Genomic DNA, 27,876 nt, shown 5'->3' with positions numbered 1-27,876 from the left:
AATCTTTGCCTTTTTATCCATATATGCAGTGATACCTCTAAAGGAAGCATATGATGTTTCCCAGAAGGGTAGAGTTATTCCTATATTTCTGGTTATTCTTATTCTGGCATTCTAAGTTAGCCTTTGTTTTTTGATAGACATTCTAATATCCCAAATACAATGGATTTCATATATGTTTGTATAAGAAATAAAAGTCTTCAGAGGAATAGGTAATGTTTCTAAAACAACACACTGAAAACTATTTGCCTCTTACTGGTTTATACTTTTCACTAAACCCTAACATAAATATATTCCAGCACAGTAAATTTCACGTAAAATGAATGTCTCATAAATATCTTCAGTAGACTAAAAAATTAGCTTTACTTGAAAAAATTACAATTGTTTTATTGTTGAAATATGTTCTCGAAAATTCACTTAAAATTAATTCCACAGAAATAGGGGCAAATTGTGACAAACTACTTATAGTTATCTCAAAATGTCTTAAAAGGAAATTATGTGAAATTAAAATGTTAAAAATATTAAAAGTCCAAAAGAGAAGAATATAGTGGATTGTCAGAATGTGGCATTCTAAGTCTGTTGTTGCATTCCATTTCCATCAGGGAGGAAACAAACCCTAAATGTTAGCAATTTGGCAACATTTTGTACACCAGAGTCAAAACTTCTGATTTTCTATCAGAGGTTCTTTGTTTTCCTTTTCCTATTACTTGCATTTACTGTGCCTGCTAAGTCGAAAATGTCTCTTATCCCTTTCTTAGAGCATCTTTGGGTAAGAGATAACAACATAGGAAACAAGACTGAAAAGCTGGATCCTACCCTCAGCAAGCAGGATCACTCTTCTCTGAAATGCAGATGTTAAAAACCCAGCCAATGACTGATCATGACAAGTCATTGAGTAGATTGTTCTTATGTTGACCGTTCACGTTCCAATTTAATGCTTCATTTATTTTGCTAATGTTGTTTAAATACCTCATCTGTGAGAGTCATAGGAAAACAATTCAGAATTCTTTTAAGTGAGAGTATGTGCCACTTACTCCCAAGGTCTCTATTATTTTTGTCATCTGAATTGTCACACTTCTTCAACCAGCAGAAATTGTTTCCTTATGATTTTCTGTGTTTGGATATGCTTTACCAGTTTATACTAACCTTGAAAAATTTTCTTTTTCCCATTTCAAGTTCCACCCAATCTGACTGTTCCACAGGAAAAATCACCTCTGGTCACCAGAGAAGGGGACACAATAGAACTGCAGTGTCAAGTAACTGGAAAACCTAAACCCATCATCCTCTGGTCTAGAGCGGATAAAGAAGTTGCAATGCCTGATGGGTCAATGCAAATGGAGAGTTATGATGGAACACTGAGAATTGTGAATGTATCTAGAGAAATGTCAGGAATGTACAGGTGTCAGACCAGCCAGTACAATGGATTTAACGTGAAACCAAGAGAAGCCTTGGTGCAGCTCATCGTGCAATGTAAGTAATGTTTTTGTCTGTTTCTACTGGGGACAAAAGGAAAGAAAGGATGTGATGATTCAGCTAGTAAAATGAGGTGAATTTTGGTGTTGGATTAGGATAAAATATGTCTATATTGTCACTACCCGATTTAAATTATAGTTTTCCCTTAAATCTGCTTATTGCTTGAGTTAGAAGTAATAGAAAAGAACAGTATCAGTGGTGTGTGTGTGTGTGTGTGTGTGTGTGTGTGTGTGTGTTTTGATTATGATGGTATTATGTGGTTGGTTAATGCCAAAGCATCAACAAATCTAATGGTGAAAAACTGGCTATGTGCAATGAAGCAGAGTGGAGACTGCAAGTAATTGCTAATTCAGATTACAATACTCTTGTCTTCACAATTCTTGTTTCTACTTCAGGCTATTGCTTGCCCTTTGCCCAAATTATCCACCTACTCCAGTGCACCCCTCTGCTTAAATTGTGGAAACCTCATCATTAAACTTCTATGTTTGCATATCTGAAGCTGTAAGAGTAGATTACACAATTTTCTAGTCATATTGAGATAATTCACATATTAGGTACTGAATTTTTGCCTGATTTTGGTAACAGATAATTGTTTCACTGTGAGAGTTAAATATAATAGATTTTTAACTATTTTTATTGAAATCACTGTTACACTTCTAACAAAAAACTGGAGACATTGTGTGCTTTGAATTTGCTTTTAATATTAAAAGTAACTAAATTCATAAAGGTAAGAAAAAATTTAATGATGTCCTGATGTTGGGATATTAGAGGATGCCCTGGTAAATTGGATGGCAGGTGGTACAGATAGGGCCAAAAGAGAAGAAGCAAACTAAACACAATCTTTTCAAACTCTGGTAACGCTGCTGTAAATTTTAATTGATGTGTATTTTGTTAAATACATGTTGGCAAAGTCTTTAAGAATATGAATGAATTAGATGAAAGTACACACTTCAATAAGAAATGATGTTGTTTTCTTTCTATGGTTCTGTAACTCAGAAAATGGAAAACAGAATTTAGTCCAAAAATGTCTCTTTTTATGTTAGATTTAAGGATGTCAGCAAATTGGATTAACTGACTTTAAATTTGAAAGAATAGTTGAGATATGGAAAGGTTATGTTTGGGACTAATAAAAAGTTCATTTATGTCTGAGGTGTGTGAGTGAGGTTGGGAGGAACAAGGTTCTGGGTGCTGTTTACCAATTCCCTCTCCATTCTGTAGAAACTCAGACTCTAGTGTGCTGTTTGCCCTATAAATATGCAAACTGATATTTGCATAGGATAAAATATTTAGTCAAATACCTTGGCTGATTTCCAGTTGATTATTACTTTGTCTGGGTTTTTTTTTCCCCAATAATAAAGCATTTAGATAGCAAGTTTTATTCAACAGTTTAGTATTGCTTTTTCCTTACTGGTCTTTGTACTCATGACAAGCTCATGGGTAGGAGGTTCATGTGAAAATAGGTTCCAGACAGAAAAAGAGAAAAGAATAAAAAAAAAGAGGAAAAAAAAAAGATACTTTCAAGTGACCATAGAGGAAACTGCAGTTTGGAATACTTCATTTTGTTGGTAATCCCAGAATTCTGTGCTTCCTCTAGAGTTAGGCACAAAGCCTGTGTTCGTAAAGGCTAGTTTCAGGGAAACTAGTGTCATGCTGCTCACACCTCTCTGGGGAATCTGTGATACAAATAAAAGCCATAGAACCCACTGATTATAAGGAATTTTGAAATAAAGTTTTAAGAACCAGGATCTCCAATCTCCATAGAATATACTAACCTTCAGAATTCTATTGGCGAGCTTTTTTTTTTCTTTGCTTCTTAAAAAGTCCCATAGGAAACATTAAGTTCAGCACAAAGTTTAAAAATTCAATCTTGTAATAGTGAATGAAAATAAATACTGGCATGGTTCTCTCTAGTGTCACAGGATGTAATTGACTAAAAGACACAGATAGACATAGGCAGAGTCTAGTTCATTTAATGTAAACAAAAAGATCTACATCCCAAGGTGACTTCCCAGAGCAGGGGATAGCATCTAACAGCACTTCCTCTCCGAGGCAAGCTTCCCTGGCCTACTGGGGAAGTCTTGCCAGTTCCGGGTGAGGATGCCATCATGTCTTTCAAGAAGCTCCCTTTCATGTATTCCCTCTTCTTGTGAAGAACCTAATTCTGTGTCTGAGCATTTGCCAAGTACAAGTAACTGGTAACAACTCCAGATTATTCCTGAGTGAATCAAATGTTGATATTCCAGGCACATAATACCTGCTAGCAAGTCCAACCTGCATGCCTACCTAAGACTTATTCCTGCAAAACTAATGATGCAAGAATTCTGGTATTTTTTAAATGATAAACATTCCAGCTTTTATAGTGGTTTCTTAAAGTCATGAAAATAATATAGCATTTGTGCTAAACTTGCAGTCATGCTACCTGTAGGAAATATCCATGTGAATATAAAATACTAAGTTATTTCATATACATGTGCACACACATATACATATATATATGTGCATATGTTTATATTATCTTTAGTAATTAGTTATATCACTGAAGCGAACAAGCATTGCTTTATATATGTTGTATATTCTCAGCATAATATATTTTGCACTATAGCTATTCATTAAATCTGTGTGGTAAATGTAAGTTATGGTACCAAAAGGAATTATATATATGTGTATACATGTGTGTGTATATATAAATATATATTGCATATATATGAATTGCATATATATATATAATATTGCATAGTGTGTGTGTGTATATATATATGTGTGTATATATATGTGTGTGTGTATATATATATATATATATATACATATATATACATATATATATATAAGCTCATACTCCTTGCTTCCTACATGACTGGTTTTTATTATTTAGGTTTCAGGAGTATCTGAGAACTTGTTGCATAGAGTTTGAGACCTGAAAGTGTTCAAGTATATGAAGAAGATGCCAAATTATTCTAACACTAATAAAACACCTCTTTCAGGACTTGAACTCTACACTTTAGTTTATGATTTCTTTTCTTAGAATATTTATTACATTGGAAACTTCTGGGGCAAATCTGTTTTTCACACACATAATATACACATTTATATATAATTTTATGTCTGAAGTGTAAAAGAATGAAAAAGAGATCGTCATAGTAAATAGGAAACCAACAAAAATCTAGTATCTTTAAGGCACATTTTTTCCCCTTGTTTACTTTTACTGTGTGCAATTAAACAGTCATCAGTCAAAAGGACTAAAGGAGCACAGAAGTAGTTGTTGAGATTGTACGTGCCTACATATAAATAGTATATATATTTCCATATTATATAGATAATGGACTACTTTGTGGGTTTAATGTTCTAAATTGCCAAATGAGATTTAATTTTAGCTAATGTTGAATTAAAATTATGAAGCAATCATCTTATTAAAACCTTTTGAATTATTTGCTATCTCAATTAATTTGCATACTCTTAAAGAATGATTTAACAAGTGACAGAAGCCTCAAGGTATTTTATACCATTCTATAGCCTGTTACGAGAAGCTACATCACCAAAATGAAATCGTTTAAATTACTAAATTCTTGTGTACACTGCTTGATCCTGGAAAACAAACAAAACTATTTTATCATAATATTTTTAACTTTTACATTTGCCAATTATCACAAATGATATGGGCCAGAATAAGTAGCTGCAAATATAATTATAAAAGTTTGAAAAATAATGATTTAAAGTTAATCTAAACTTCTAAAAATTTGCTAGGTGAAACTACAAAGTGCAATATGAAGTTTTAATAATCTTCAAATTTTTAGCCATTACTTAATTTCATCTCCGGGTATTTGGAACTGTATAATTCTTTTGTTAAGTTTCCAGCTCATTTTTATTTGAAACCGATTTATTCTCCTACAATAGAATCTTTGAAAAGAGTTATATGTGTTAACTGATCCATATCATTTAAAAATCATAGTGTGTATAGAGTTTATTGAACAAAACTAGAACAATTTCCTAACAAAGTTATAGTAATAAAATGATAAAAATTAAATGATTTAATTGACCCATTAGAGTAGTGATTGTTTAAATCTTGATTAAATAAAAGTCCCATTGGATGAATAAATTCAAATATATATTTGAAAGAAGGAACTAAGATATGCCTATTGTCCCCCTAAAGGAAATTGTTGTTTTTCTTATATATGTATTATATAAGTATACTTACAACCTTATGTACTCTGAATTTAATTTCATAAACTGTAACATTTTATTTTAATAAAAGCTATCCTTTAAATGGTTTCATCTCAGAGCACTGGTAATATCTTTCAGTTAAGTGAGTATATTTTGAAATACAATTTTCTTGAAAATCAGTTGGAGAAGATATGTACTGCATTGAACGTTACTTTTATTATCAAAGCTTCGTTATATATATGCACATTTGTTGCACCTACCATACAAATAGGAGAAAATCAAATTTAATTTCATATACAGGGAATCTACTCAGACTTGGAAATTCCAAAGACAGTCTGGCAAAGTGAGGTCCCTTATCATTTGGAATGAAGGAGGAGGCAGGTAGTAGTCTGGGACTTCAAAGGGAAAGAATGCAATTCACAGGAAAATGAAAAAGAGTAAATGTTTGGTAAGCAAATATTTGTTGCGTTATTGGGAAACAGTGGGACACAGAAGATTTTGATCAAACAGGCCTTGCTAGGTTCCTCCCAGTCTATCATACCCTAGTTTATAGCATAATGTAATTATCTATGGTGATAGCTCTCTTTCTGGAACAGGTTCTCTTTCTCAATTCTTTGTAGGCAGTTGAGGGGGGGAGGTAAAGAGGTTTTCCTGAATCTGCTGGGCCTAGATTGCTTTTTAATTCAAAATAATCTTCCTGCCAAAGTGGCCCATCTTGGGGTGGCCTACCCTTGGTCCCTACAAGAAGATCATGGAACTTATACAGGAAAAGAAACTTAAATACAGATTAGAATGTAATTAATGCTCACTATTGTTAAGACAAGTTATTGGGTAATTTTGTGTAATGTTGAGATGTATAGAATTACTATTGCGTGAATAGAACTGCTTTTTGGATTTTTTTTAAACAGCAAAATTGCCCTGAAAATGATAGTGGGGCTAGAGATTAATCTAAAGTTAATACAAGAGACAAAGTAACTATTGATTAAAGAGGATGCAAGCAATTTGCCTTCTTCACACAGGAAGATGTTAAAGCTATCCAAAGGAATTTATAATTAAATGGACAAGAATTTTAAGTTATTAGCAGAACAATAAAAGGGCTTCCAGCTCAGTAGCCTACTTACCCAGATGCTTTTCCTATTTGCCATATTAATTCAGTCTATCCCTTCTCAACCTTCTAGACAAGATTATTTGGTGTTGACTCATTAGCTAGGCTCCTTTACTCCCTTCTCCTGTTTCCACCGATTTGTCAACTGCTTTTCATTATTCAAGTCCTGGCTAAATCCCCTCCCTTTAGAAAGCCTCTTGGTACTGGAGAAGGGTACTGATTGTGACCCATTTCTAGAGCCTCAATACTTAGGAAAAGTTCATCACTTTTTAAAAGTCTGCCTGGTAAGAAATTATTAACTTCATTATTAACTTCATTAACCCACTAGAATGTAGGTTGGGAAAAGCTTTTAAGTTTACTAACAATATAATATTTTAAGCATTCATTTTTCATATTTTATGTTTAAGGATTATTGCATAGAATTTAGCATTTATTATACAGAGTTCTTTTATTTGAATTAAATGGCTATGTTGTTGTTTGCAGCAGTTATTATAAACATTAATCAACTGAACCCTAAGGTAATGTGAATATTATAAAAACAATATTTATGCTATTTTCTCTGATCCTACCTTTCCTGTCTCCCAGATAGTTAAGATCTTCTCTTTGGAAAGAAGAAGCAATATTGTTATAAGTTGGTGTACAATTTAAACTGTATAAAATAAAACTCTCGAATTTCTACTTCAAGTCAATATGTCATATAAATATATCTTACCTCATTTCCCAGTGGATTTAATGAGGAATTATAATGGAGCTGCCTTGAAAACAGATGTGTTTAAACATTTTATTTTTGTATTACTACTGAACATTTGAAAATTGAACTTCCCAAGTGGATATGTTATTCTGCAGAAAGTATTTAGGATGAATTTACTTGAGCTGAACTGCTCCTGCCCTCCCAGGTAATCAATCTCTTTGCTCCCTGTTTTCTCCCTCTTCCAGAGAGGATAGCATGGTAGATAACCATCTAAGGGAGTTATCAGAGAAAACAGAAAATCTCTCTCTTTTTTAAATATTTTTTAATGTTTTTTTTTTTTTTGAAAGAGAGAGAGAGAGAGAGCACAAGCAGGGGAGGAGCAGAGAGAGGGTGACAGAGGATATGAAACAGGCATTGTGCTGAGAACAGAGAGTCTGACGTGGGGCTCAAACCCATAAGCCATGAGATCATGACCTGAGCTGAAGTAGGATGCCCAACAGACTGAGCCACCCAGGGGCCCTAAAACTCTCTTTCTAAAGAGCTTCTCAATGTAGAATACAGATGTGATGTTTTTATTGAACAGTCAAGTACAGATTATCTGGAAAGAGGATAGGTTTATTCAGAATAAAGATCATGTAAAGAAACTATATCCATAATTTATTTCATTGTTGCTATTTTAATGTAGATACAAGCATGGTTTAATATTTAGAAAGCCTTAAACATTAAAAGTTTTGTTTTCAGTGTCCATATAAAGAAGTGGAATGGGGGGGGCAGCCAGTTTTAGAAGGATGATTAAAAGTAGTCCAATTTAACCAGTCAAGTCTTGTGTTTATTGATATTGCCAAGTTAAGTACTTAGGCCCACCCCTGTAGTGCAGAAAAAAAATTAAGTGTAAATAACAGCATTTCCATAATACTGAAAAGATATTTTCCCTGAAATAGATCTGTGATTAAATTAAATGTGCTTTGAATGAGGAAAGTTTATACTGTCTCCTTTCCCAGTGTCTTTTCCTCACCTCCTCCCTTCCTCATTTTATGGAAGTATATTCTCTAAGAGAGGTGAAATAAACACATATATCAATAAATGTGTGACTATAAAATTTTTGTAACTTTTTTCATTGTAGTTAAAAAGGGATTTACCTCTCATCGAAAAATAAATGTATTCTTCCCAAATATAGAATTTAGACATCTTCTAAATACCATGTTCTTCTCCCATGAAAATAAAAATGTAATAATCCTAATCCATTAAAATAAATCATACATAGAAGTTTATAATAGTATACCCCATGGACATGCCTGTGTTTATCAATTTATTTTAAATAATATACCACCAATAAAATGCTTTGTGTATGGGAAAATATAAAGTAGGCAGAAGACATGGCTCTGTGGTTAAGAAAAAAATTCATAATCATTTCAGAAGTTAGGTAACAATGTAAGAAATTGAATATCAAAAAAGCAGTTAGTCATATATATAAAAACAATCAGGAAGTGAGAAATCATAGGCCAGTGTTGTGAGAGAAAGGCATGACTTATACTATCCCTCTAAGCAGAAGACACACATTTAATCAGTGTTTAAACCACCTGCAAGCAAATAGAATTCATAAAGAATTTTAGCTTATGTTTTGTTAGTAATTTTGTCTTTATTTATTATCAATTGTTTGATTATCTTAGTTTGATATTTAATACCAGCCCCATATTTTTTTGTCTCTGCATGTATTATATTGTTTTGGGTTATATTATATTCTGTTTTGTTAATAACTTTTAAACTAGTAGTAAACTCCTTTACTGTGTAAGCTACAGGAGGGTCTTCTTAGGTGCAATTTTTTCCAAACCCATGGGACTACCATAGACACATATGGCATCAAATTCAGTTTATAGATATAAGGTTGGAAGCACAGCTTGCTGGCATGCCCTCTCACTCCCCAACTCCTGGGGACACTTGAGAATTCTGGAAGCACGTTTGCCTGTCAGGACTGAAAGAGGAGTTATGCTACTGGCATCTAGGGCTCAGCGGCCAGGAATGCTGTTAGATGTCCCAAATGCATAGGCCAAACTCCAGAGAAAGAATTATTCTGCATAAAATGTAATGATTTGTTTTATGTGGGGGTTGTCCTATTAATTTAAGGGAATTTAGAGGCATTCTTGGCCTCTAATCTTGAGATGTCAGTAGCAAGCCTCTCCTCACGTCATGACATAAAAAAAAAGAAAAGAAAAGAAAAGAAAAGAAAAGAAAAGAAAAGAAAAGAAAAGAAAAGAAAAGAAAAGAAAAGAAAAAATGTCTTCAAACATTGCCATATATCCCCTGATGGTCAAACTTACCCAGGTTAAGGCCCACGACCTATATAATGGCTCATATGTACAAGAGAAGAGCTACATAATTTGGGGATGGGAACTCTGGCAGAAGCTTCTGCCCCACAGGAACCAATGTTTCTTATACCAAACCTATAGGTACAACTGTGAAAATCCCTGAAGTTACAGTCACTACACCAGTAGCTCAAAGCTATGGCATCCTATTAACTATTATTCCTCTATTTCTATTCCTCTCAATCTAGAAGCAATTTAATACAAAAATGTTACCTAAAATCAAAGTTGACATTCTTCCCTTGTCAAGTTACCAGGGCAGCAGAGCAGAACTCTAAAAGAAGGTCAGATTCTCATGCAGCAGGGAAAAGGCTTTTGTCATCGCTTCAAATGTATCTACTCTTCATCTGCCATGCTAAACTTTCTTAGTAATTCTTTTGCGTTAGTATTCTTTGTTTGATCATAATAATTACAGTTGTGGCTATCAAGCAAGTATGTTTCCAACATACTTCACTTATTTTTTTTTTTTTGGACTCCTTTTCTGTAAACTGCTGTGCCTGTATTCTTTCTTTGTAAGACTTTTGGCTTTGTATCTGGGTTTGGGAGGGAGTAGCTGTATTTCATGCTGTTCCATCGGATCATTTGATCTCTTATGAATTCCTTTCTTCTGGCAAATGAGTATTTCCTTGAAGCCTTAAAGATTCTAGTAGGAAAAAAGCAAAAATTCTTCAAAAGGAAACTTTGAGACTTAAGCTGACCATGCATTGTGAAACTGAAAGAAATTCTCCCTTGATTTCACACATATTAGATTTATTTTAAACGTGGAAATTACTTTTTTCTTCTTAATTCCAAACTATTTTCAAAGAGAAAGAAGTGAAATACTTTTTGGAAAATTAGTGAATGTGTGGATTTTGTTCTTTAATATTGTTTCTCAGTGAATGAAATAAAATGTTTTCCTTCAGACTGTTATGTAGCTTGGGTAGCATTGTTTTTTTATTTTTTCAATTAAAGAGGGGTTTAACTTTAAAAAATAGTCAATGCTGGATAATACTAAAAATTAAGCAGAAATTAAAAAAATCTTTAAGAAAAATGACATATATTTTCTTAGTATGTTAACTATTTGCATTGAACTGTATGAAATGGCAGAATTAATCTGATGTTCCTTCAGGTATTCTCAGTTTCACTCTGTCAGCATCAACATTTTTTCCAGTGATTCTACTATTTGAAGATATATGTTCTTAAGCACAAGCTAACTGCTTTGTGTACAACATAGAATGATAAATATAATATTTTATTGCTGAGTTAAAAGACACAAGTAATCTGAGTATGTGAAGTTTTCACTGTAATTACTGACTTAAAACCTGAAGCTACAAATGTATGCAAATATTTAGAGAGATATAAATGTGTATGATAGATGTCTGTCTGCCCATCTATCTACCCTTCCATCCATCCAGCCATCATTCCTTCTGCCTCTCTCAATGTTATTAGCTTCATGCATTTTGCATCTTTACTGAGTGAACACTCATTCTTATTAATGCATTTTTCTTCTTTGCCTTTTATAATTCTATATGTGCTAGTTCTGTTTTAACTTTCTACTTATGTCTTTATTTCTGTTTATTCTTCCTTTCTCCAAATCAGGTTTTGTTTCTATTTTTCTTTTACTCTACACTCCCTTGCTTGGCAATTTAAGGACTTAAACTATGACTATGCAGATCTTCCCTGCATTTGTATCTGGGACAGTCAGGCAGCTTCTGTGAATTTCAACTTAGTTTCCTGATTTATTCTAAAATCTAATATGACTATAATTAAACTTATAGTGATTCCTTAATTATTTTTTCTCCTCTTGAGTTCCCTGCTCCACCTAAAAAGATCTCTCTCCTCTCTGTTATGAAAGTCATCATTCTATCTTCCTTCATTCCCAATATGCAACTGAAAATCAGGATATTGGATTCTGAAATTTGAGATATGGTTTAAATTCCAGCTCTGCTACTTTAACTGTAATTTCTCTCAGTGTTCATTCTCCATATCTGTCATCTCTGAGGACCAAATTAAACGATGCCAGAACAGTGTTTATCCAATGTTTGGCACATAGATAATACTTCCTAATCATTAGCTCTCAGTTCTCAAAACCTTCTCAGTATCTATTCAGTCCTCTCCAGTCCCACTGTCATTTTCAAAGCTAGGCCCTTTATCTCCTGCAAGAAATTCCTATTTTTCCCCACCTCTGATCTTCTCTTTCCCCCTCAGAACATCAGTGTCAGATGAACATTCCTTTATGAGCAGGAACACTTTCGGTTGCAAATAACAGAAAATTCTTATCTAAATCCTCTTTTTTTTTTTTTTTTTTTTTTGCCTCTCCTCCAAGGATTAACTCCAGTGGGATCTGATTCCCTTGGCTTAGGTAGCCATTCTGTATAGCAAAGGCATGGCTGCAAGCGTTCGTTATTCCCTCTTTAGAAATTCTGTATTGCTGCTCACTACCCATGATTCAAAGTTCAGACTGCTACACTTGGCAAACAGGATCCTCCACTGTTCTGTGAGATCATATGCCATATTCCAGTCAAGGTGAACATTTCATTATCCGATGCACTTTTGAATTTGGTGCTTTTTGTAATTTCATTTTTTTCCTAATGAATATGCTTAAAGTCACCTCTCCTGAACCTACTCTTTACCATTTTTAAAGCAACAGTTGAATGCCATTTGTCGCATAAAATTTCTCTCTGAAACCTCCAGCTGTATCTAATCTTTTTATTCTCTAAATTGACACTTTTTTTTTCTGGACTTACCAATTTCAACATTCTATTCCTAAATTATATATATGAGATATATATAATAGATGTAGATATAGATATTCTTTTCTCTCTTTTTTTCTCTCTCATAAGAACATAAGTTCTTTTTTTTGTGAATCATGATTGTGTCTTCCTAAAGGACCTAGATCAGAAAATGCATAAACTAATAAATTATTTGAAATAGGTACTTCTGGCTTTGGTCATGTTTTTCAGCTGCTGTTTTCTTAATGAAGATATAACATTACATGTACAGTTTTTACTATAACTATGAATATGAGTACATTTCTAGGGGAGAAATAGGTTATAAATTGTAGGATAGGTTCCGATTCTGGCACTGGTTCTAATCCTAGATTTTTTAAATTATTTTTTATTGTTTATTAATTTTTGAGAGAGAGACAGAGTGCAAGTGGGAGACAACAGAAAGAGAGGAGACACAGAATCTGAAGCAGTCTACAGGCTCTGAGCTGTCAGCACAGAGCCCAGTGAGGGTCTGGAACCCACGAACCATGAGATCATGACCTGGGCCAAAGTCAGACGCTTTACCAACTGAGCCACCCAGGCACCCCTAATTCTAACTGTTTTTAATGTGTGACTAACTCTGTCTCTACAACCAATTTCCTTATGCAAATGAAGAATTTAGTAGGATGATCTCTAAGTCATGGTCAAGTTTGAAATTGTTGCCAGTAAGTGTCTGATGTATAATTTATGCATATATCACAGCGAACCCATATTTTAGTAGCCATTTCAAGAATCTCCTAGAAACTGTATGTTTGAATCAAAAAGATGCATGATGAGGGGCATCTGGGTGGCTCAGTCAGTTAAGCGTTTCCACTCAGGTCATGATCTCGTGGCTTCCTGGGTTTGAGCCCCACATCAGGCTCTGTGCTGACAGTGCAGAGCCTGCTTGGGATTCTCTATCTCCCTCTCTCTCTCTGCTGCTCCCCCTCTTCTGCTGTCTCTGTCTCTCTCAAAATAAATACATAAACTTTTTAAAAAAAAAAAGATGCATGATGACAACATTTCATTGGAAGAAGTTCCCAGTGTTAAAATGTCTGTTCTGTGTTAAAGACGGGTAAAAAATTTAAAAAAGATAACCTGAAGACAAGTAGAACATTAATTATATCTGCTTTACATCTATTGCATCTAGAGAAAATACATTTGAAGTAATGGAAAAAGCATTCTTGGTATATAGATAATGACAAAAATTTAGTGTCTGTGAATTAAAATTTCAGAAGTTTATTAAACATATCATCCTTGTGAATTTTACTTGAGTCTTTTCCTTTGGTTTATGATTAACTTCACTGTAGAGTAGGACTGATCACTAGGTACAGTACTGAATCCATAAACTATTACAAATATCATGCGTACAAATATGTGTTATTTTGCAGTTACTTTTAAAGACTGTGGATCTGCTATCTTATTAAGGATACTACTGTCTGGTTTCTTCTTTAGAAGAAAGAAGAAACTTTTTTAAAGCAACTTAAATTATTAAAGTTAAAGCAACTTAAATTATTTTATTTTTGTGTGTATGTATGTCTGTTTCTATGTAGATATCCTTTGCAGCTTATCTATAAAGAAAATACACAAAGCAATGGAAAGATATGGTAGCTTGGAAATTAATACTTTTCTCTCAAACACCATTTTATCTCACATGCCTAATTTAAAAATTAGATTGCCTGTTTGCTTTAGCAAGAAGCTTTTTCCAAAAAGTTTCTGAGTCTCTTTTTCTTCAGAGCAATCTGTTAAAAATTTCTGCTTCCAATGTTTAAACATATTGTGTCAGCTCATTTGAGTAAGAAAACCTAATTTGTTCAGCATACACATTAGTATTTATCTGGAGTTGAGTAAGATTTTACGTGAAATGGCCATTTTGACCTTGGATAATAATAACAGTAGTATTTGATAAACCATGTGACAGTCCAGAGTATGTTTTGGTTCCCTTCAGAGGTCTTGGGAAAGCATGATTATTTTCTGAGGCAGCTTTTGAACATTCTTACTTTCAGAAATTCTCTTTCTTTATCTCCCTCCGTCTTTGTCTTCTCTCTCCCTCTCTATACACAAATATACACATACATACGTACATACACACATACATGCATGCACCACATACATACACATACATATACACATGCACACATACATGCATACACACATACAAAATATGCACATACATATATACACACATACACACGTACCTACACACATACATACACCCATACATACACACATATAGACACACATACACATCCAAACATACACACATACATACATACTTTTAGGGAGTTTTAATTTGAGTATATCGCTCCTTCTTTGAAGATGGAACATACTTTTCACTTGTCTGTTTTCAGATTCAGACTGGTTTTCTCTAGAAATGTACATGAGAAATTCTGGATTTTTTCCCTTCTTCCTTGTCCTGAAGATGAACTCCATGTCATCCCATGCTGTGTAGTACACTTGGTCCCAAATTGCAGCTTAAGTGTAATTATTGTTTTTTGTTTTTTTTTTTTTTACATTGATGACAAAATAAACCAGTGTTTCCTAAGACTCATATCTGACCTGGGTCACCTGGGTGGCTCAATCAGTTGGGTGTCCAATTCTTGATTTCGGTTCAGGTCATCATCTCACAGTTTGTGGGATCGAGGCCCACATCAGGCTCTGTGCTGACAGTGTGGAGCCTGCTTGGGATTCACTCTCCCTCTCTCTCTGCCCCTCCTCCCACCCCTCTCTCAAAATAAATAATCTTAAAAAAAAAGACTCATATCTGACCTTATTACCCCCAACTCTGGGCTCCAGTCATCTAATGTTTTCATATTTTCATTAATTCATTTGTAGAACTACTTAACACTGTTGTGTTTATATGTATGATTGTTAGAGAGGTTTCCACAAACAAAAAACTAAATTTGGTAATCTGCATATGTATATTCTTTTGTTGACACTTGATCTCAAGCTAATGCCTTGAAATTTCATGTTTCAGCTTGAATGGGGTCCTAAAGAGCTGGGCTCAATAATGTCCATAAAATTCCAATAAAGTTTCTATATTCATCTATATATACTTAAATTAATAGGAATGCAAATGCGTACTATTTCCCTTTTATTAATAGTAATGCTACATATGTTTAGTTTAGATATGATACTGGTTTTCTATTGGGTTTCATTTCTTTTACCACGCAAATAATAATTTTACTTAATTTTTCCATAAAAATGTTGATTGTTCCAAATGCCTTTCCACATTGTTAAAATAACATTAACAACATAACAACAACAAACAGTGGACTGACTTAAAAAGTAAAGCCAAATTACAAGAGAACATCTACTTGTAGTGTAACTTCTGTGCCTCACCATGGTTGTTTTGTATACTTCCTTATTTTTTTCTAATTTTGTCAAAATAATGACTATTGTTCCTACATTGTAGACTCAAAACATTGGCATTATTTTTATTCTTCACATAATTATGTTTAATTTATCACTAAATGCTTCATTCTTTTCCAAGATAATGGAACTGTTTCCCTGTCTTTCTCTCTCCTTTCCATCTCTCTCTCTTAACATGTGAATCTGGCTCTTCCACCTGAAAATAGTGTTTATAATCTGTCTTTTATTTCTCTGCCCTTCCAGTCTTTGCTTTATTCCCTTGCTTCACACTAGTTTCTGCATTAGCATCTTGGTTATGAAGCCATAGCTCCAAAAGATCTCGTAGTTTGACCTAGCTCCTCACACTGCTATGGTCTCCTGTGTTGCCACCTTGTGATGCTGGTTGATTAACCTTTGTCCTTTCTTCCCACTTTTTACTAATGAGAAGTCAGTTGTTCAACAGAACCTTTCTTTTCTCTCTCTCTTTGTTTTCCCCACAAGTGCACTATATTCAAGTGTGAGTATATTTTAGTTTCTGCAGAATTACTAAGCCAATAAAATTGCTGAAAGTAAATGTGCATGTGTTTTTAGAAAACTGTTTTGAACAAAAAGACACAGACAAAGATAAAGTGCAGTACTCAATGTTGGTATAGCATTATAATTGATGAGATAATGGTCTATTCATGAAATTTGACTACACTGCATAAGACCTTCTGAGCTTTTGCATTGCAAGTACTTTTTTCTTTTTTCTTTTTTTAATTTTTTTTTAGTTTCAAACTTTCACTTAAAGTCTAGTTAGTTAACATATTGTGTAGCAAATATTTTTTTCTTAAACAATTGCTTTTTGTTCTTGCTGCTCAGTAGTGTGCCACATTTATTTACTTATTTTCACTTTTATCTGTATTCAAATGGGAAAGCTTTAATTAATTTTGTCAATAATTACTTACTGTTTTCTACCCATTTTTGTGCTAGCTAAGGGAAATTCAAATAGGAAAGAAAGAGAATCTGTATGCTAGATATGATGTAGAGCCAGACAAAAACTTTTAACACTAGTGACAGAACACATACTATGTGAGCACAGAAGAGAGGATGCTGGTAGCTAATTATGCTTTGTCCTGACAGTGTATATGTTTGGTACATGGTTTTACATTTGATTTCAGCAGTACTGACAGATGTGGATATGACTGTGTAAAAAGATTCTCCCTAATCCTCTTACTTCCTTTTAATTCTCTCAACTTAAACATCTTTGCAAAATGGCTTGAGCCCCTACAACTATGGGGACTTTCTAGCCTGTCTCCCTAATATTTCTGGGGGGCCTTGATCCTCCTGTGAATCCCTCACTCTGATTTTTTCCTGTGTGCTCAATATGCACTCCACCAGCATCCATCCCTTAGTGAGTTTTAATTTTCCCCACACATAATTTCATTTATTGGACACACTCTCTTTTCATTATTTCCCCAAAGCAGTATTAATCTAAGTCTGAGAGGCAAGACAGATGACTGAAGATTTCCAGAAACTGGGGGAAGGGGTAGATTAGAGAAGGAGATACTTAGAAAGAATTATCAGTGTCCCCAGATAGCCATCATTAGCATTTCTCTCTGTTAGGTCTAGATCTTAATTCCCATCTAAGTGAGATCTTCACTTGCTAACCCTCAGCCACTAATAGAAAACACAACTCCTATATATAATACTTACTATGGAGAGTAATTTACTTCTTTTCATGGTAAAGATCCCTTATTTATACTGCCTTGTCACAATTGAAAAGACTAGTAAAAGTATTTCTTTTAAAGAGGGAAAAAAGCCAATTACCCCAGGAGAAACTTATGACATTTCCCAGGATCTATCAGTCTAAGACTTCAGAATTGCATTTTTTTACTTTCCTTCTCTGTGTGCTGTGTAAGTACCTGTTTCTGTGTATACTGGTGTGTGTTCGTCTACATATATATATATATATATATATATATATATAGTGTGTGTGTGTGTGTGTGTGTGCGTGCGCGTCTGGAGGGGTAAATATCAAAGATAAGGCAGGCAGAGTGCATGGGGTGGAGAGGAACGGAGAGTAACAAATGCCACAAATATTGAGTCTAAAATTCAACATAGTAATAAAAAGGGTAATACCAAAGCAAAGGTGACATTTTCTTGGGTGTCCTCTTAAACTGATTGACGTCATGTAGGTCCTATTTCGTACAATGTTTTAAAGGTCATTAGGGGCAATATTTAAATCTAAAGGAAAACAAAATGGTAATGTTAATTCATTTATGTAGAGTCCTTCCCTTAAACTTTGAGAGCCTCTACTTCCCACATTCCGGAATAAGCAGGCAGGGAATGCCTCTCCAATACATAAGAACAAAAGAGATTTTTAATAGTTTTATTTTTCAACTTTATGTGGAATTTTAAAACCGTTTTCTTAAGAACTCATTTAAATATTTTCTCGTGTTTTCTTTTTTTCCCTGAATGTGGAAGATTGCATGTATGTATATAAATGTTTAGGCTCTGATTTTAGGGTCTGGTTAAATCCTGAGACTATGTCATATTTCTTTCTGTGGTTTCTTCACTTCTCTTTGTGTTGGTATTTCTTTCATATATAGTTGGACATAATATAGAATTAGAATTATTGTACTACTCATTATATATTTTTCTACTTGATTTAAAATATTGATTACTATAATATTTTACATTTCTTACTCAAAAACAAACATATATAGCTGGTTCTAAATTTTATTCCTTTTTTTTAATAGATGAATTCCTTCTGACCCTTTGGGTAAAGTTCTTTCATGGAACTACATTTCCCTAACTAGATCTAAAATAAAACCTGTCTCTATGGGCAACAAGAGAGCATGAAGTCAGGATATGTTTTCCTTTGATAAGCTTGAAAAGTCAATTTCAAGGGTAAAGTACCTTGGTAAAAGTGAATCAGACTAGATAAACACAAATGGAAAACAGAAAAAATAGAGACATAAATAGATATGTGGTATATTCTACTTTTCCTAAATAAGAAAGGTAGTTACATGGAAAATACAGGTGTCTTACAAGAAGAAAACATTAAAAAAGGGAGAGACCAAATTAAAAAAAAAAGATAGAATGTGGAAGAAAATAATAAAAACTTCTACAAATGAGAAAAATGGAAATATTTTAAGCAAGTGTTTCAAAGGCATTTATCTGTGAGTTATGTAAAATTTCAATAATTGTCTACTAATTTCAAATCTATCCTAGGTGTATTAACAAAGATGTCAGAAGTTTAGACACTTAATTTTCCCTTCTTTATTTTTTTCTATTAGAACTGTATAATTACAAGAAAATTAATTATGACTAAACTTTATTTAAAAAGTCCATGGGATACCTGAGTGGCTTAGTCAGTTAAGCATCTGACTCTTGATCTGGGCTCAGGTCATGATCTCATGGTTAAGTTCATGAATTCAAGCCCAGCATCTGGCTCTGTGCTGACAGCCAGGAGCCTACTTGGCATCCTCCCCTCTCTCCCTCTCTCTCTGCCACTCTCCCCACTCATGCACACATGCTGTCTCTCTTTCTCTCTCTCAAAATAAATAAACACTTAAATATGAATAAATACAGATTCCTCATATTAGTAATAGTCTGTGTGAATTTATGTGCTAAGACATTTTTCGAAGCTCCAGAAGTCTAGTTCAAGTTGCATCATTGCAGGCTCCAAATTGATAGAGTAATAAAATAAGAGTTGCAGGCTTTTTCTTTTTCCAATGGAAAATTTAAAATATATTCAGAGTGAGTTATTGAAATACATATAATCACAACTTCCCTGGTGCATTTATCTTAATTTCGTATTTAGAAATTATTTTGTATAAAATGATAAATCTGTGTTGAATGTACAAAGGGAAATGTCAAGAATGAGTTTTGAATGGGAGAGAAATTAACTCACCTACTGTGCTTCATGAGCCCTGAAAATCTGACAGATTTAAGGATAATGTATAATGACAGATTCTGTATTATTTGGGAAAGTATTTGAGATATTATTAATGATATAGTTTGGATTGTATGTTTATAAAATGACTTTCTATTGTTTTTCAGAGAAATCTTGTGAGGAACATACACCTGATTCTTTTTTTTTTAATGTTTGTTTGTTTATTTATTTATTTATGAGGGAGAAAGAGAGCAAAAGAGAGTCAGAGGGAGGGAGGGAGGGAGAGAGAGAGAGAGAGAGAGAGAGAGAATCCCAAGCAGGCTCTGCACTGCTGGCAGCACAGGGCTGGACACGGGGCTTGAACCCATGAACTGTGACATCATGACCTGAGCTGAAATCACGAGTCAGAGACTTAACCAACTGAGCCACCCAAGCACCCTGAGAAAGTAAATGTTTGAACTGAATTGATGAATGTAGCAATTTAAAGACAAGGGATCCAAAGGATAATCTTCAGACTCTTTCCACTATTTCCCCTGCTGACTACTTTTAAAATACATAATTAAAGTTACGAAAAATTTAACAAGTTTTAAATGGAAGTCTGTCGATATCCTACTAGCAGTGTTAGACCTCTCCAAATAAACAAGTCCACAGGGCAATTTAATGCTTTCCTGGTGCCACCTTAGTGGTTAGTCTGGGAGACTCTTCCCAAGTTGTTGACCCTTTTCTCCTTACTTTTCTGTGCTACTTAATTTTCATAAAAATCCTGGTTCCCTAGATTTCTGCAGTTCTGCATTTTGGGAATTCATTTTTTTTCCCTGTCTAATTTTATCAGTATCTTCTCAGACACCTCATCTCTGAAGTACATGTTACATTCTTTTTTCACTTCCAAAGTCTTAAGTTCAGACCCTTCTTGTCTCTTGCCTACCCTTTCATTAGTCCTGCCTCCAATTTCTGGCATTCCAAATTGTTGGAGTCCCATACTTCTCCTTGACTCATAAATAAATTACAAACCCTTTAACCTGGGGGTTTTGGCCCCACCTTGTTTGCCTCAGGCTTCTAAGCTATTACTTTTCTACAGATACTTCCCATTGTGGACTACTCTGTTTTCATGGCTCTTGTCTTCATGCTTACACCACTTTCTCTTGTTAGTCCTTGTTGGCTTTATATCTCTCCTTTGCTCTTTTACCTAATAAAATATCCGATGGAATACATGCCAACTACTTTAAGATACCTGTACCAATCCTCCATGCTGAAGTATGATTTCCTGGGTCTAAACCCAAATTTACAATGAAAACATCAGTAAGCGCAGAAACCTGCTTTTGTGGAACACTCACTTTATGCTAAACACTGTAGTAACTAATCTTTTAGCATTATTTGATTTAATCTTTAAGTAACTCTCCAACTGTAAGTCATGTATTTTTGTATTTGGTTGTGTGGTTGAGTCCATTATGTTCCTTTTCTAATCTAGAGACTGTAAGTTTATTAAAGCTTGTTAAAGGTAAAGTCATGATTGATTCATCTTTGTACTTTCTGCTCTAGACAGTTCAGTGATAGGCACTAAAATGGTATTTGAAAAAATTATATAAAATGATTAAATGATATAATAAATCAGTGGATAATACCCACCCTAAGAATTCAGGCTCTGAAGTGTGTGTTTGAACTGATTTATCATTTGTATCATGAATGTTGACTCAGTTGATCATTTTAATGACAAGTCAATTAATTTACTTAGTTCCCTTTTCTTACAAACAGCTATACACAGCTTATGGACAAGGGATTTTCAGGAGATTTTTTAGTCAATCTGTTCTCTATACAAATCTTTGGTTTTTCGCTACTTTACTTTTATATTTTTTCTCTGACCTTATCATCCTACAGAATTAATTTAACACAATCATGTATACATGAAGACTGGAGAAAACATCAGTATCTTAATGTAAAAAACAAACATGCAAAATCTAATGATACTATAATCCAAGAAAGTGCTGATGAAAATAGCATATAGTCAACCAAGAAAGTTGTCAAAGACGGAACTGAGAAAAAGTTTATTTCATTGCTTCTACTTTTAAATTATCTGCAAAATATATCCCATCGATAAAAGCAGCAAATTATAATTAATTGCAATAAACCTCAGGGTTAAATTGTCATTGTTACAACTAGTAAATGTTATTATTATCTTAACATCTTAATAATTTTATGATACTGATATTTACTCCATTTCAGAGCTCTGATGTCAATTGTTATAATTGTTATATAATATTAGAAATACACTGGTAAAACACTACTTGCATATAGCAGAAGTAACTTATTTTAAATTTCATGCATTTTCAAACTGACCATTATTGTCAACATGACATTAAAGAAATTTTGTAAAATGTGCTGGTGTAGAACTAATGGACTCCACATATGTAGCTAGTGAATCCTGGGAAAAATTTATCTCTAGAACTCCCAATACATTGCTTTGAAATATGTTTTGATATAATAGTCTATTAGGCAGATATAATATATAGGTTCAGTAGAACCACCCAAAGAAAATTGCTACTCCCTCCTCAACATAGAAAAGTACACAGATTTATTAAATTACCTTCTAAAAGTTCATTTATAAGGCAACTATTTAAGTTTCAGAATATATGTCCTCACAGATATAATGTGATGAATGGTATTTACATTCTTAAGGAAGTTTACAGGTATACATAATGCTCATGAATCATAGCAAGGGCAGTGTTAGTTCAAGGTCATAGTTCTCACTTTATGTTATGTGGAAAGTAAATGCTATTTGTTTCCCCTGAGCACGAATTCTGTAGTAAGGTAAGCTTTTTTCCTTCCTTTTTTTATGACATGTTTCCATCTTCTTTCTGATTACCTTTGTCTAGCTTCAAATTCCTTTACTCCTTATGATACTAAGAAATTATCTACTACCTTTTTCTTCCAAAATAAATTTCCAGTCACCAACTTCTAGAAATAAACAAAATGTAAATTATAAATTAGTAAAATAAAACCTACCTCTCTTAGTGAAAATGGATATCAGTAAGAAATAAATCTGATCAAATTAACTCATGTCCATGACTTATATTCATTTAATTATAAAGAAAACACTTGTATTTCAATACATGAAGCTTAATTAACACAATATTTAGTTGATGAACAAAAAGAAGTTAGACATCTAAGCACTGAGTGATCTAACGAAGACATTTCTGTATCATTCTTTACATTCAATGACTAGAAAAATTTAAATTTTGCATTATACTTATGCCATAAGGAATATACCCCTACTCATCCTCACCTAATAGTCAAAGTACTATAGGAGGCAAAACTAGATTATCAAGGTGTAGTTATGAATTAAGGTAATTAACTCCATAATATGCATATTTAAAGAAAAAATTTGATTTGTTTGCTGGAATATGTCAGAAAGGTGAATTCTGCCCTGATTTTAACTAAATAGGTGTTTCAAATATTCTGTCTTAGAGTGTATATATCCAGCTTTAATGTGCTATAAATTTATATTATTTTTAATATCTAATTTAATTTCCTTCCTAAGATTTCAAAAGCTTATTTCATTAACCTATCTCTTTAGATCTCTTCAAAAGCATATGTTGAGCATTTGCATGTCAGCAATTGGACTAAGGTGCTAAGAATACAAAGGTTATCATTGTTTATTCCTAACCTTGAGAATTTCCAGTCTGACTGGCTAATCAGAAATAGTCATGGATCATTTGCATGCTAGTTAGTAAGGGGAAGGATTCCATAGGGACTTGGTTGTTAATGGAGAACTTTAATAAGAGATTCAATCTTACCTAGTGGAGGGTGGGAGGGAATCAGAAATCTTCCTTAAGGGGAAGTCTAAGTTGGATTTTGAAGGATGTCCAGGACTTGGTTGGGGAAGGTGTGAAGGGCAGAGAAACCAGCATGACCAAAGGCTCAGAGAGCTAGACCCAGCAATGCTGTATATGAGTGAAAAGAGGTAGATTTAGTATTGCCAGAGTGAAAATTGAAGGCACAGTAGTGGCTGGAGACACATGAGGGGATCGAGTCATGGTATGCTCCCTCTTGTGGCTCAGCTAAAGAGTTGACTGTCTCTTACTATTTCTGTTTTCCCTGGGAAACTGAATTCAGAATTCTCACTCACACCTGATGGGATTTAGTAAGTATGTCCAGTAGGGAAAAGTAAATGCACAACTTACCAGGAAAAAATGGACCCACAATTTAATGTTGTACAAATAATGCTTGTTCATTGTATCACATATATCATAGCAAAATAATTCTGAAGTCCTAGTCACCATATATCTTTCTTTTTTCCTTACTTTGGTACTACTGATGGAACTTAAAATGTCTGCTCATATGTACTTAGCTAGAGAAAGGTATATATTGATTAGATTTTGAAGATTGAGAAGCAACAGGCCAGGATAGTTAACAAATCAAAACATCCCATAATTACCAAAGGAGGCAGAAAAGGTTCAGGTAATGTGATCCAAAAGGCACATGTGTAAAGAGTGATCAAATTGAAATCAACGTATTTATGTTTTTTTCTCATAAGAGTGACCTTAAGAAAAACCACAGCATATTAAAGTAACCTACTATCAGAACATGTAATCATTCTATTTGAACATTTCCATAATATGTTATTGCTCCAGTACTAATTCAAGAGAAGAGAATAATCCTACATATAAGTTAAAAAAATGGTTTTAATGCCAGCTCAGTTTATTTATTTATGGTGACGTAAACTTATCTGTGGGACTATTTGAGTTCTATACTATTCTAATTTATTTATCTGTTAAATGCATGTTACATTAAATTATATTACCTGATAAAATAAACTTAACCTGGTGATATTTGCTAGGAAATTTGATTTATGGTTGGGTAAATATGGGAATATTTTCTTATAATTACATGTTATTATGTTAAAAATAGAAAGAAGTAGATATTAGCTTAATTTGCTGAGTAAGATTAAATAATTAAAGAGCTAAAATGTGCTGAGTGAGAAATAAACCTTTGAATTAGTTCTTAATAAGGACCTTAGATGTTTTTAAGTAATATAAATATTATTGCAAAAAAGAATAAAGACACTTTATTGAGGGCACTGTGAGATCTAATAGAATGATATACAATTATAGTTATGGAGTGTTTTAATTTTTAAAAACTCCTTCAAGTACATTATTTTATTTTATCCATACTTCCAGAGAAGATATTTTATAGATAATGGCATTGTAGCTTGAGAGGTTAAGTGACTTAACTAAATCACACACCTGATTAGTGGCAGAACTGGGGCCAGAATTTCTAGTCTAGTGTCATTTTTTACTTCATGCTGCCAAATTCTGCATAAGATTTAAATATTTAAATCTGCACTAGACATAAATATAAAATACACCATGCTTTTTAACTCATTTTATGATCAAATGAGTACACTCAAATCAGTTCTAGGAATTGGAGACTGATTTGCAAGGTGGCCCAGGGTCTATTTGATATCAAGATCTTACTTCCACATGCCAAATATAGAGTTATTATTATTTAGCTACTTGCATGAGCCAACACAAGAAAAATAACAATTAGACATTGGCAAATTTCTCCGACACTACCTGTTAGGAATCTTTTGATCCACCATATTTATGCTGTGTTTTTGTATGTGAATATGTCTTATAATCACTGTCCTTCAACTATATCCAGAGGACCTCTGAATATTTTTTTCCTTTAATATACACATGTCTAAAACATAGGTCCCCTGCCTTTATAATGTATGTTTAGAATGAGACCTCAGTACATTTTATCTATTATGGAATATTCAAAGGCATGTTTATACAGTAGTTGTTTAACATATGCCATTTTATGCTAAGTAAACTTGAAATTTGAATTGTAGACACAGATAAAGGTCCCAAATAAAACAAACACATTTGAAAATTGGATGCTTTCCAAAATAATTTTCATCATGTACAATTCACCCTGTGCTTATTTTATTTCCTTAGATTATAATTGGAAATGAATATAATTGAATATTTTTACAATTTGATTCACCCAAACTTAATATAATATCATTCCAGCAGAGAAAACAACTCACAGTGTTAAAATCAGCATCACTTATACAATAGACAAAACAATCTGGTACATATTTAGATCAGTAGAAGTTTATACCCAATCAACAAGATAATTGAGGAGCAATTGGCAAGATGTGGAAATCATTGAAAAGTATCAGTGCATTTACTCTATTCCATTTATCTCCCTATCTTCTTTCATTGTCTAATCTTAGAGGGGAAACAAATAGACTTTCTACAGTCATGATGGTAACATTCTGAACCATCCATGTAACATTCTGAACTGTCTATGTAGTTTTATTCTTTACTCTCAGAATAGCAAGATGCTGTTCACTGTATCTCTAGTAAGAGATCTGTATTGCTCTCATGTGTAATAAGACACCAGGTAATCTTAATGTTGACTGAAACAACCTGTATGTGTAGGTGTATGGCAAGCACTTTCCAACTGCTAGATTCATCCCTACCACCTTCACTTAACCAAATCCTACAGCAACTACATCATAACAAAATGAAAACAACATAGTGAAAATCTCAACTTCCGATTAATTAGGGATTGACCTGAAAAATAGTAGAGCCAGCAGTAATTTTTGACTCGATTTTTTTCTTAAAGCATTTTTGTTATACGTTTTTAATTCTGCTCCATCAACATACGTTGTTCTCCATCGTAAGACACCTCTGTGCATATATAAGTCCATCCTTTCCGTAACAATCTTGACTTAGGAGTTGGATTGGACTCACAAGACCAAAATTACCATTCCCACATGATACAAATGCTATAGGAAGTTCTCACTGGTCTTTCAGTCTGTTCCCTTAATGGATGTTTACCTCAGTCCATCAGTTATCCAAAATGCTGAACTTTTTAAAAGAAATGTTGCTTCCTGAAAATTTCTTCGTATCAGTGTACATCTGTGGAGGAAGACAGTTGCATTTTTATAGAACATTGCTTAAATTGTACCCCCTGCCCCCACGAAAACTTATCTAACTCTCCAGTCTGTTCCACTCCAAATAACCTTATTTTGCTATTCTCCTAAAATACTGTATACTTCCCTCCTTTATATGTACATAGCTAAAATGAGCCACCCAGGTGATTAGGAACTCTGCTTAAAGATGAGTTTGCATATTTCTTTTTAAAGAAAGAAAAAAATAGCAGATTTTAAATAACTATCTTCTAGTTTAAAAAAGAACAAAAAATAAAAATTCCCATTCCCTGTTCTTCACTAGGTGATACTCCAAGTAAGTAATTTCTGGGACAGAGGTAAATATTAGATAGCATCAGCTTCCCTGACAGTGGGGGAATTAAAACATTTCTATTTTCCTTTTCTATACTTAAATCATTTAAATTCTCTGATGTGATAGATCAGTTGACTGAATATTCAGAAATTCACATTTTGTATCAAAATTGGAGTAATGTTCACTTTTAATGTTATTGATGATATTGTATATTTATAAGCATTTATATCATTTTTTAAATCTTTATTATATGTTGTGGTGAATCATTTTTACACCATCATTCTATGTGGTGTGTGTGTGTGTGTGTGTGTGTGTGTGTGTGTGAAATGGAGATGGGGGATTTATTTCAAATTTAACTATTATAAACATTAATACTCAAATATCATGAAAATAATCTGAGCTGAAATGAATTACATCCTGATAACTTAAATATGCCTGAGATTTACTGACTGGAATAAACCTGTCAGTGCAAGCTCAACCTGTAAGGATATAATTATTACTAATAAAATACTATTTTTAGAGGTGTTACTAATCTTCTATTTAAAATTCATCAACATAACTGATAAATTTGGATTTGCTCCTATTTCCCAGAAACAGTCATACTTACTAATGAACACTTCATAGGACTTTGGATAATCTAGCAATTCTCAGAAAATATGTTGAAAGCATGGTCTTATAGTAATCAGCATAAGTTCTGACAGGATCCATTTAATTAATTACAGAATATAATTTTACAGTTTTTAAAAATACCTTATACTGTTATAAAACATACAATCAATGTATAAATATGTAAACAAATCACCCTAATCCCTATACCCAGCAATTAGCATCATTATCATTAGATTGGTATATATGTATATATATTGAGAGATGAAAAAGAGATAA

General features: G+C 33.3%; 1 protein-coding gene across 1 annotated transcript in view; it reads left to right on the top strand.

Annotated features, from left to right (window-relative positions):
* MDGA2 (MAM domain containing glycosylphosphatidylinositol anchor 2) overlaps positions 1 to 27,876 on the top strand; it is an 858,520-nt gene that overhangs the window by 665,674 nt on the left and 164,970 nt on the right. The window contains exon 8 of the mRNA XM_043556078.1: positions 1,174 to 1,467. Within this exon, the coding sequence (XP_043412013.1) occupies positions 1,174 to 1,467 (294 nt within the window). The remainder of the gene's footprint in view (positions 1 to 1,173; positions 1,468 to 27,876) is intronic.

Source organism: Prionailurus bengalensis, chromosome B3 (assembly GCF_016509475.1).
Source record: "Prionailurus bengalensis isolate Pbe53 chromosome B3, Fcat_Pben_1.1_paternal_pri, whole genome shotgun sequence".
Classification (NCBI taxonomy): Eukaryota; Metazoa; Chordata; class Mammalia; order Carnivora; family Felidae; genus Prionailurus; species Prionailurus bengalensis.
This window is presented reverse-complemented; position numbering and strand designations above follow the sequence as displayed.